Source organism: Myotis daubentonii, chromosome 19 (assembly GCF_963259705.1).
Source record: "Myotis daubentonii chromosome 19, mMyoDau2.1, whole genome shotgun sequence".
Lineage (NCBI taxonomy): Eukaryota > Metazoa > Chordata > Mammalia > Chiroptera > Vespertilionidae > Myotis > Myotis daubentonii.
The window spans coordinates 7,295,998-7,308,164 of NC_081858.1; the positions used below are offsets into that span (position 1 = coordinate 7,295,998).

At 50.2% G+C, this 12,167-nt stretch overlaps 1 protein-coding gene across 3 annotated transcripts in view; it reads left to right on the plus strand.

Annotated features, from left to right (window-relative positions):
* Positions 1–12,167, plus strand: part of NOS1 (nitric oxide synthase 1) — a 156,226-nt gene that overhangs the window by 116,870 nt on the left and 27,189 nt on the right. For 2 of the 3 annotated variants that reach the window (XM_059677244.1, XM_059677247.1), the window contains exons 14-19: positions 634–778; positions 1,725–1,829; positions 2,627–2,685; positions 3,640–3,741; positions 5,412–5,528; positions 9,830–10,004. In XM_059677244.1, coding sequence (XP_059533227.1) covers positions 634–778; positions 1,725–1,829; positions 2,627–2,685; positions 3,640–3,741; positions 5,412–5,528; positions 9,830–10,004 — 703 coding nt within the window. The remainder of the gene's footprint in view (positions 1–633; positions 779–1,724; positions 1,830–2,626; positions 2,686–3,639; positions 3,742–5,411; positions 5,529–9,829; positions 10,005–12,167) is intronic. The other variant, XM_059677246.1, reaches the window with a different exon arrangement.

The window sequence follows — 12,167 nt, forward strand, 5'->3', positions numbered from 1 at the left end:
GCTGACTAAACCAGACCTGTTCCTTCACTTCTGAAATCCCTTTGAGCTCAATACCTAGTGATTTGTTAGTGATTTCTCTCTCTCTCTCTCTCTCTCTCTCTCTCTCTCTCTCTCTCTCTCTCTCACACACACACACACACACACACACACACACACATACACACACATACACACACACACATACACACACACACATACACACACACACATACACACACACACACTAATGTAAGCCCCATCACAGCTGCTTGTCCACAGCTACATTCTCTATGTTCTTCAGCTTCTATCACAATTCCTGGCACGTAAGTGGTTAACACACATTTGATGGATGAACAAATGAGTGCATGAATGAATGATCATCTTTTGGGGACAGTGCTTGACACAGCAAGGTCCTCAAGACTGGGGTTGATCCATGAACAACCCAACACAGTTAACCAACCATTTCAGCTCATGACTCGTTGCTCTGGAGGGACTTAAAGGGGTCAAATGGTGCCTAAACTCAGGCTTTGAGTTCCCGGAGGCCATCAAAGATCAGGAGAGTACGTTCTCTCGGGTTAATGTCATGGATCACGCTTCCGCCCAATAGTCCCAGCCTGGCATTTCCCACGGTCCTCTCCCTCCCCTTCCTCCCAGAGCCGTCAAGTTCTCGGCCAAGCTGATGGGGCAGGCAATGGCCAAGAGGGTCAAGGCGACCATCCTGTATGGCACAGAGACGGGGAAATCGCAGGCCTATGCCAAAACACTGTGTGAGATCTTCAAGCACGCCTTCGATGCCAAGGTGGGTAGCGGCACTGCCAGCTCTCCAGCCCCTCGTGGTGATTAAAGTGGGGAGGGGAGAGGGGGACGTCCGCAGAGTAGAACCCTTTGAGAATGGATGAAAGCACATCCCAAGTTGCCCGTCAGCATACACGCTCACATTTTCATAAGTTTCAGGGGACGGTGATGTCCCTCTCTCTGCGAACCTCCCCCCAGGAGTCCAGGAATCACAAAATGAAACCCCCAGATCTAGAGGAAACTGTGAGAGGGTTTTATGAAAATCCGTTCTGGAGTCCGTTGAAGAAGCTCTGCGTTAAATGCAGTTCAGTGGGTTTCTTTGCTGCAGGACTTGTCAGAGCCTTTAGTCTGCAAGTCTGTGTTGTCACCTCCAAAAGGGGAGGGCAGAGAATGTGAATGCTCCCCAGGCATGTCTGTTTGCGGCTCACTTGTTTTGGGAAACACCTCCAGAGATTGGGCTTCCCTAGAACTGCCGTTGAAAAATCTTTCTCGAGTGACACGAGGAGACAGGGCAACACTCTTTCCCCAAAACAGGTCTCTCAGACTTGTTTGGCCCAGGCCATCCACCCTGCTGGAGGGAGGCTAGAAAGGGGGCTGAGCAGCCGGTGGTCAGATCCAGTCAGCCAGGTCACTCCCAGCCTAGATGTGGTCAAGGAGATTCCAAGATCAGTTGGTTTTAAAAAGCTGAAGGGTCTCCATTAGGACCTGTCTCTACCGGCAGTCACCCCCTTCCACCATTTCCCCAGATTCCCTACGGCCTCCAGGCCACAGGGACCATAGGAGGTCCCACCCTGCCAGAGGCTTGCAGGTCTACCCATGAAATAGCGACTCCCCACACATTTGGTTCTTCCAAAGGAGAGGGCTCAAGATGACTCATCTTCTGCTTCTCCTCCTCCTCCTCCTTCCCCCCTCTTTGCCGCGTCCCCCCCCCGCCCCGCTCTCCCACCTAGGTGATATCCATGGAAGACTATGACATTGTGCACCTGGAACATGAAACGCTGGTCCTGGTGGTCACCAGCACCTTTGGCAATGGAGACCCCCCTGAAAATGGGGAGGTAAGATGAGTGTTCGCCTGTTCTAGCACGTGTTTCCATCAGCAGGAAGAAAGAGGGGCTACCGTTGCACCCGCTGTCCAGTAGCACATCCTCCCAGGGCCTCAAAGACAGTGGTTTCAATGTGGATCTAAGCTCGGCCAAGAGTGGACAATTCCAAGTCCTCTGTCTATTGGCACCCAGGGCCTGGCTGGTTCCTAGTGAAATGGCTGCTTCTTTGGAATGGATGCTCAAACCAAGAGCTGGGTGTCCCCTGGAGCTTGATGCTCCACGTGAGAAAAGTGGGGACAATATTTTTTTTTAAATATATTTTATTGATTTTTTATAGAGAGGAAGGAAGAGAGATAGAGAGTTAGAAACATCGATGATGAGAGAAACATCGATCAGCTGCCTCCTGCACACCGCCTACTGGGGATGTGCCCGCAACCCAGGTACATGCCCTTGACCGGGATCGAACCTGGGACCTTTCAGTCCGCAGGCCGACGCTCTATCCACTGAGCCAAACCGGTTTCGGCAGGGACAATATTTTTATAGAGAGAAAGCCTCCACAAGGGGCTTGGTGTGCTGGGGTCGGGAGTCCACTTCTGCAGTTCTTTAAGCAGCTGACCCTCCCGTGTGCGTCTGCAGCGCAAGCATTGCTGCCCTGCTGAGCCCCTCGCCATCTCACCATCTCGGACATCCGGGCCCCCTGGCATCAGACTCCTCCTTTTCCAGCCAGGACCCCGGCCCCTCGGCGCCTGAGCATATTCCAGCTTTAACAATACACTCTTGACATGTCACTCACCTCTTTTGGTCTGCAGAAATTCGGCTGTGCTTTGATGGAAATGAGGCACCCCAACTCTGTGCAGGAGGAAAGGAAGTAAGTGGACGGCCCTCCACGGCCGCATGACCCCCCTGGGGGGGACTGGAAATTGTCTTTTGGCACCTGGGGTTCACGCTTGAGGTCTGGGTGGATGGCGGTTGTGACCGACAGTCCAGCTGTGGCCGATTTCAGCCGCTGGGTGCGTGCGCCCGCCCCACCAGCGCTGATGCTCTGGTCTCTAATTATAGGGTCCTGGGTTGGTCACCTCGGGGCCCTGCACCTCGGTTTCTTTTCCTATCAAATGGTGTTTATTGCACCTGCCTGAGCGCTCCCATTTGTAAGACGTGAATTAGGAACTAGAGGTGTGTGTCCTGTGAGAAACTGGGGGCCCTGTGCAGACGCCAGTTCTCTCCCGCCACCGGGACCCGGCGTGCGGAACCAGTGAAATGCACTGCTTGCCCTGGCGCTGTGCCACCTGATGCTCAGGGCGGCGTTGCAGCTTGGGTGGGGGTTGCATTCGAAAGAAGGCAGAGAGTGGCCTGCGGTCAAACGATGTTCACGTGAAAGCGCATCCAACGTGGGGCTGGGTTCTGAAGAGATTCCGTGATCTGAGAAACACCTGGAATCAACGTTACCCTTGAAAAGCCCTTAAATCGCCCACCAAGTGGAGAGCGTGTGGCAGGTGCAGACGGAGCTGCCTGTCAGCGAGGCCGGCACAGCGCCGCCTCCAGCTCAGAGCAGACCCGTGTCTGCAGTTGGGCACCAAATGCCGCCGCTGGCCGTGGTTCGCAGAAAATCCCTCTTGGTTTTCTTGTAGCCGAGCACGTGTGGCCAAACTCGCATGCCTTCCATGTCCAGGGGGTGGCTGAGTCCCTTGCACTCAGCCCTCGTTCTGTGCCCAGCTCCAGCACTCACTGTCCCCGCCCCTCTCCGGCCCATGCCAGCCTGGGTGGTCTCCAGCGGGTCCCCTCCTTCAGGGAGAGATAGGGCACCATCCATTCTCCCCTCTAGGTACCCGGAACCCTTGCGTTTCTTTTCCCGTAAAGGGCCTCCCCTCCCCCGAGGTGACACAGAAGTCCATGGTCTGGCTGCAGCCCGTGACAGCCAGCACAGGTAGAGCGGGTGTGCGTGTGCATACATGCACCTGTGTGCATGCATGTGTGCAGGGAGATGTGTGTCTGCACGCGTGCGCATGCATGCCCAATGCTCGAACCTCCAAGGCCACATCCAGGTGCCAAGGAAACCTGAGGTTCTAACCCAGGCTGTGCCACTAACTCATTAAGCGACCTGGAGCCAGTCCCTTGACCTCTCTGGGCCTCAGTCTTTCTCGTCCACCAAATGGGGAGAAGCTCTCTCTGTCCTGACTTCGCCTGGGAGCTGGCTGTTGTGCGGGCCAAAGGATAACAACAGAGAGGAAAGCATTCGGGAAACCGTGACCCTCATACAAAAACACGCGCTGCTATTCTCACCCCACAACCACCCCCCATCCCTCCCACTAACACCACGGCCACCCCCTGGTGTGTCGCATGCCTTATTTGGGGAAGTGACTCCATGTGTGACTATTTTAGGGCAGAAACTACGCTTACGTGCATTTAGACCTTTCCCGATCCTGGAGCAAGAACTGAGGATCCCGCCTAGGACCCCTGCTGCCAGAAGGCGCAGTTTCTTTTTCTGTCTTTTGCGCTCAGATTGATGTCTTGAGTTTTTGTGTTTCGCTTTGCTTTGTTTCTTCTGTTTGGAGGCTTGGATTTCTTGGTTTGGTTTGGTTTTGGGGGGGTTGTCCTGGAGACATTTTTTGTTTTGTTTTGTTTTACGTTTTGTTTCTGCCCTGTCTGAGGTCAAAACTTACTGTTAGAGAAAAACTGGAAAACCAGCTGTGTTTTCTTGAGGCTTCAGGCTCCTGAGCCCCTAGTGCTGAGGTCTGAGTCCCAGTGACATCTCCCTTCCCCTTCCAACACTTTAATGAGAACGCCAGCCTCCTCTCCTGCCACGAGTCAGGGCTGAGCGCTTTCCATGCTGACGTGGAAGGCGGGATGTGACAGACCCCGGAAGTGTCTAAGGACCACAACTGGACAGAAAGAGCCACGTCCAGTCGAACTTCCTAGGGTGACGAACGTGGTCTGTATTTCTGCCGCACGTGGTTGTTGAGTGAGCAACTGACGTGTGGCTAGTGCAAGTGAGAAACGGAATTTTTCATTGTATTTGGTGTGAATGAATTTGGCTTTACATTCAAATAGCCACAGGTAGCCAATGGCCACCACAGTGGACGGTACAAGTCCAGGTCCGGCTACGCAAAGTGAGGTCTGGGGACCCGCGGCAGCGGCAGCGGCATCTCCTGGGAGTTTATTAGAAATGCAGACTCTCAGGCCCAGCCCCAAGACTTCAGAATCAGGATCTGCCTAACACAGTCCCAGGCTGATCCTTACACACGTTACAATTTGGGTAGCAAGGAAGCATGGTCTGATGGTTAGGGGTGGTCTGTTCCACTCCTTCCTGCCTTCTTGCCTAGTCAATCATTTTGAGTGTTTGGCTTTCAATTTCCTGAGCTGAGTGTGGTCAGAAAGAAACCCTTTAATACACACGGCATCAAGGACAGATGGCTGGCTGGCACGGTGGTGGGCGAGGGTGAGTTGATCCATTGTGGAGGAGGCCTGAGGGTGCTGTGGTCTCACTCATCACACCCGAGAGGGTCCTAGAACCAGGACTGGTCCTTTGAAGATCCGGGGTGGTGACCTCAGGCGAGGGCTCAAGCCAGAGCTCATGGCTCTCTCTCCTTTTGGCAGGAGCTACAAGGTCAGGTTCAATAGTGTTTCCTCCTATTCCGACTTCCACAAATCATCAGGCAATGGGCCGAACCACAGAGACAACTTTGAGAGCACCGGCCCCCTGGCAAATGTGAGGTGAGCAAGGGGCTCGGGCATCAGGGATGGCAATGGCTCTTGGGGAACTGGACTCAGCTGCAAGGTGGGCTCTTTGCTGTGGGGTGTCTTCCTTCCACGCCTCTTCATCCCTGGAACAACCAGTTGCACCCTGGCTGCACCTGACTCCTCTTCGTAAATGCACAGCCTCATTTCCCCTCAATCCCGTTTTTCCACACACACACCTTTACCCCGTCACCCACCTTTCACCCCACCTCACACCTTTACCCCATCACCCACCTTTCACCCCATCTCACACATTTCACCCCCTCATCAGCACGTCACTGGTGATGGAGAACGTTGACCCCTAGAAATTACTCAATGACCTGTCCTTCCCAAGTGATATGATAGAAGCTTCTGGAGACAAACTGCCATAACCCAGTGGTTCTCAAAGCTAGTCGTGCATTAAAAGCACCTGGAGGTGTTTACAATGCACCCATAACCACGCCCACCTCCAGAGATTCTGGTGTAATCGGCCTACGATTGGGACCAAGCATTGCTTTTCAAAAAAAAAAAAAAAAGCCTACTTCTCCCCTCCCCCGGCCGGGTATGTCTGTTGTTTAGTGTCATCCAATACACCAGGGTTGTGGGTTCAATCCCCAGTCAGGACACATACAAGAATTAACCAACGAATACATCAATAAGTGGAACAACAAATCGCTCTCTCTCTCTCAAATCAATCAACAAATGTTTAAAAACTGAGAAAATATTTCCCCAATGGACTCCAATGTGTAGTCAGATTCAAAAGATACTGGCCTAACTCCTTTATTTTCAAAAGCATCGTCACATGCCAGGAGGTAACTTTAGGTAGTACACGGACATATATTTTGTACTTCAATAGTTGTGTCTTCAGTTTAATGGGTATTTGGAAAGAAAGAAAACTGGATGTCATGCCAGACCCTTGGTTTCACAGATCATCGGTCAAGACGAGGCTGATACAAGCACAGTGTCCAGGCCTGGCCGGGAACCTCTAACTAAAGCTGGCCGCTAACTGAAGCTTCTTCACAGATGCTCAGAGCAGATGACTCAGCTCACAGGGCTCCTCGATAGTGAAGCATTGTGGCCATCCGTCCACTCTGCAATAGACTTCGTTTTTAAAGCCGTCGTAGGTTCATAGAAAAATTCAGGGGGATGTACAGAGACTCCCCATATACTTTCTGCCCCACGACGCATCCATACACAGCCTCCTCCGCCATCAGCATTCCCACCAGAGGGTACATTCGTACAGCTGATGAACCTGCATTGACACGTCATGAACTCACCAAGTCCGTGGTTTACAGTAGGGCTCCCCCTTGGTGCTGTCCATTCTGTATAGGTTTTGAAATCTGTACCTTTTTTTTAGTTTGACAATGTAATGTCAGCTGCATAGTTTGACAGTCAGACCCATTTTTCCCTTATTAAATCCACCATGGCTTACAGCGGGTGATGGCAAGTGACAGCCGTGGTCCAGATACAGCCTGGCCACTGTCTGTCTGTGTACAACCCATGAGCTCAGAGTGGTTTTCACACCTGAACACTTGCAATTCATTTAATGATTTTTTTAAAAAAAAAACACTACCTTTGAGCCCCAATTAAGCAAAATGCTATCTCCCATGAAAAAGAATTACGTTCTCATGAGTACATATGTTACTAAAAAATTATACTGAGCTATAATTATTATCATTATTAGTAGCACATTTTTAACTTCGTCGTAAAAAAAAATGTGTGGGGATTTGTTCTTTCTTGTTAATATAAGTAGCTATATAATCATTTCCATTTTGTTTCTTCGCCTAAAAATATTTACTCTCTGGCCCCCTGTACAATAAGCTGGCCAACTCCTGGTGTAGAGGCTTAAAATAGGAACTCTGAAGCCAGGAGGTGAAGACGGTGATGGAAACGTGAGTCTGGGAAGTGACGCTGATGCAGGTCTTCAGGTGCATCGGGAAGCGTATTCAGGAACTCACCCCTTGGACCATCTGCTGTGAACACGTGGGCTGGAGGAGCTAGTCAGCACAAACAAAATGCAGGTTCAACAGCGCTAATGAGGAGCAGCGTTGGTGACAGTCAAGTGTGGTGGATGTCACCAACATTCAGATTGCAGATTTGTGGAGCAACCCCTTAACCACACGGCAGGCTGGTGCTGGGGGTCCCAGATCTGCTCAGGCTGAGGGCGGCCCTCCAACCAGTCCACTCCTGGTCACCAGCTCTCTACCCAGCAGGCTGCTGCCCTGCGAGGAAAGGGGGAGGAATCCAGGTCCAGGAAGATCGTAGGGATGGGGGAAAGCACCGCCTACTCTCATCCACTTTCCGTGGAAAGGCTCTGGAACCAGGAGGAATGGAGGGCAGGAAAGAGGAGGAGAATGAGATGAGAAAGGAGGGGATAACTTTCATTTGACCTGTGAGACACCTGGACCTATCTCAAGTTCATTCTCCATGATGGAATTGCTTCCCAGCGTCTCCTGCCTCCGCCCCTGACCCCCCATCTCACCATCCTGGACCCCTTGTCCTAAAAATGACATTTGGGGACAGCACCAGACCCTGGATGGAGTAGTTCAGACAGCTCCACTCCTTGGTGTGTCTGCCATGACGGTCTGCAGCAGAACACTCCGACCTGGGGAAGAAGTGGGATGGGGCATGCTTGTCCCGCTGGGAACCTGTCACTCCAGTCCCAAAGAGGTCAAGACCTACAGCCGGGACCAAGCCCTGGAAGTGTGACATCAAGTGTCTGTAGGACACACCAAGCTAGGAAGAGGGGCCACCTGAGGCCCAGCCCCCCACTTCCCATACCGGAAAGCAGCCAGCCCCCATCTCCACTTCGACCGAAATCTCACTAACTTGACTCCCATCTATTCAGAGAGCAGCATCTTGGTGGTGGCTATGCAAGGAGGGTCTGTGAGACCAATTAATTTCATAGACATTGCAAGGGGCGGAGCCAGCACATTCACAGACCCCTCCTCCCCTTTCAGAAGGGCCTGTCCACACCCACATGTGACGTGTCAGCGACAAGTCCTCTTGGTCTCCTCATTGATACAGGCCCCTGAGGACCTCTGTGTTATAATTCCCATTGTCTTTGTACTTAAAACTGCTCTGGTTTGTAGAATTACAAAACTTGTAGAATTTAAGCTTCCCATTAATGTAGACAAATATTCCCAATTAGTACAACTTAGAAAGGGACACACAGGGAACAGCCAATGATTCTGGATGATCACTACCCCCGACTCATCGTCCTTAGGACAAATGGGGAATTTTCTCCTGAGGACAGGATTGCCTAGTACAGCGGTTCTCAACCTGTGAGTCGCAACCCCTTTGGGGGTTGAACGACCCTTTCACAGGGGTCGCCTAAGACCATCTTGCATATCAGATATTTACATTATGATTCATAACAGTAGCAACATGACAGTTATGAAGTAGCAACGGAAATAATTTTATGGCTGGGTCACAACATGAGGTTCTGTATTTAAAGGGCCAGAAGGGCCGAGACCGGTTTGGCTCAATGGATAGAGCGTCGGCCTGCGGACTGAAGGGTCCCAGGTTCGATTCCGGTCAAGGGCATGTACCTGGGTTGCGGGCACATCCCCGTTGGGGGGTGTGCAGGAGGCGGCTGATCGATGTTTCTCTCTCATCGATGTTTCTGACTCTCTGTCTCTCTCCCTTCCTCTCTGTGGAAAATCAATAAAATATATTTAAAAAAAAAAAAAGGGTCATAAGGTTGAGAACCACTGGCCTAGTAGATTCCAGAGGAAGGGAGAAGCCCCCTAAGGGCTATTTGAATGCTAGCCTTCTCCAATAGGCTTGGGCTTGCCTGACCATCATGGCTAACCACAGTCCTTCTGGGAGAGAAAAAACAAGCAGGTGTCTTGGCCTGCTTGGGTGGCCTTAACAAAACACCACGGACCAAGTAGCTCCAACACTTGAAGTTTATTTTCTCACAGTTGTGGAGGCTGGAAGTACAAGATCAAGGTGCTAGTAGGACTGGTTTCTGGTGAGGCCTCTCTTCCTGGCTTGCAGACAGCCACCTGCTTGTGTGTCCTCACCTGGCCTTCCCACTGTGCGCAAGCAGAGAGAGGGGGACTCAGGTGTCCCGTCCTCTTCTAATGAGGACACCAGTTCCATTAGATTAGGGCCCTCACGTGATGACCTCATTTCATCTCAGTCACCACCTTGGAGGCACCATCTCTGAATACAAGTAGTTACACTGGGGGTAGGGCTTCCACATATGAATTTGAGGAGGCATGGTTCTATTCATAGCACCAGGCACCCCCGCAGCCCAACCTCACATGAGCTTTCTCTTATCTCGTTGGCAGGTTCTCAGTGTTTGGCCTTGGCTCGAGGGCGTACCCGCACTTCTGCGCCTTTGGCCACGCTGTGGACACCCTCCTGGAAGAGCTGGGAGGAGAGAGGATCCTGAAGATGAAGGAAGGGGATGAGCTCTGTGGGCAGGAGGAGGCGTTCAGGACCTGGGCCAAGAAGGTCTTCAAGGTAACCATCCCCCCAGATCTCAGAGACCCAGGGGGAAAGGTCATGCTCCCCTTGGCCCCCAAAGACAGACTGCCTAAACCATCAGAAAGAGAAGAAACTTGGGAGGACCCCGGGAACTTCCCCCAGGTATCCACCCAGGAGGCAGCTTTAAACAACTCGGATGAGCTTGGGTGACCTTACAACACACATTCTCCACCCTGAACCCAAACTCCTGCATGTGGCTAAGGAGTTGGTCTACAAAGAAATTGCAGAGTCTTGGAATTTCAGGGAGGAATCCAGCCCTCACTCACATTTGGTCGACAAGTAGACAAAACACATAGAATTGATTAACTAAACCAAGGGCCATGCCTTGACCTGGAACTCAGGTCTCACCAACTTGTCTACTTCAAGAAGCATATTCCTCTTATGCTAAATATCCACTGGCCACTGTGGGAGCCACTAGCCACATGTGGCTGTTTAAATCTAAATATGATGAGCGGATAAATAAAATTCAGTATGCTTATGCAAAAGAATACTCTTCAGCCATAAAAAGGAATTAAGTCCTGACACATGCTACAACATGGATGAACCTTGAAAACATGATCTCAGTGAAAGAAGCCAGACACGAAAGGCCACGTATTATATGATTCCATTGATGTGAAATGTCTGGAATAGGCAAATCTGTAGAGACAGAAAGTAGATTAGTGGTTGCCAAGATTTTGAAAAAAGCAGAAATGGAAGTTACTGTTAATGATGGTTCAGAGTGTCTTTGGGGTCACAAAAATGTTCTGAAAGTGAATGGTGGTAGTGGCAGCGGCACATCCTTGTAAATATACTAAAAACCACTGACTTGTACATTTTTAAATGGTGAATTTTATATGATATGAATTATCCCTTCTCACTCTTTATGAGAATATGTAACTATATAAAATATAGTTCATTTATATATAGTTCATTTATCTCATTCTATATATATTCATTCTATATTAATAGGTTATTCTATATTAATTTTCTATGTATACATTACATTGGATTAAAACATCCATTTCTCGGTAGCACCAGCCATGTTTCGTGTGCTCAAAAACCACAAGTGGCTGGTGGTCACCCTGTCAGACAGCACAGAGCCATTCCATCCTGCTAGGACATCCTACTCTAGACATGAGGCCACAGGAGGATAAAGGACTACTGGCCTCCTATCTGCGTGTGGGGCATGATTTAGTTGCCCCTAGGGGAGAACGAAAAAGCAATAACTATAGACCCACCTTTACCTGCTCTTTCCTCAGCCCTGGAGAACCTTCTTACCAGCAGCCCCTGGAGAAAAGGGGCTACACAACCTTCTGTCATCCAGTTGATACTTTTCATTCTGAAAGCAAATGCAGGTGTAGAGCAAGTGGGAAACTGAGGCCTCTGAGCTATAAAGAAACCTGTGTGGGAGGCTGTCAATAGCCTGTTCCTGCTTTCTTCCTGGATGGGGAGAGTGGAGATAACTTGGCTTTTCTCACACCTCAAGATAACTGTGTGGTTGTTGACTTCAATCGGCCAACTTTGAGCATCCCAGAAGCAGGGTCTGTTACAAGCCACTCTGTCCTTGAGCTGTTACCCCCCTATCCTCACACTCCAACCCCAGCCCTGGCAACCACTAATCTGCTTTCTGTCTCTAGGGATGTGCCTATGCTGCACATTTCATACGAATGTGGTCTTTCATGCCTGGCTTCCTTCACTTTAGCATAATATTCTCGAGGTTCATCCATGTTGTAGCATGTGTCAGTACTTCATTCCTTTCTTTTTTAACATTTTTTATTTGATAATACATTGAGATTACAGAAAAGTAACAAGGATGTACAAAGAGTTCCCTTCACCCACCGTGCCTCACTGTTAACATACTCATGGTACACGTGTCAAAACTAGGAACAGTGATACGGTGATATAGGCTTTCTTCAGGTTTCACCCGTTTTCCCACCGATGCCCTTTTTCTGTTTCAAGATCAAATCCAGGCTACCATATCGCATTGTCAAAACATCTCTTCATCTCTCCAGCTGTGTTTCTCAGTCTTCCCTTTCATGATCTTAAGAGTCTCTAAGAGTACTGGTGAGGCATTTTGTAGCGTGTCCCTCAATTTGACCTTGTCTCATCTTTTTTTCAAGATTAGAGTGGGGTGATAGGTTTGGGGAAGAATATCCCAGA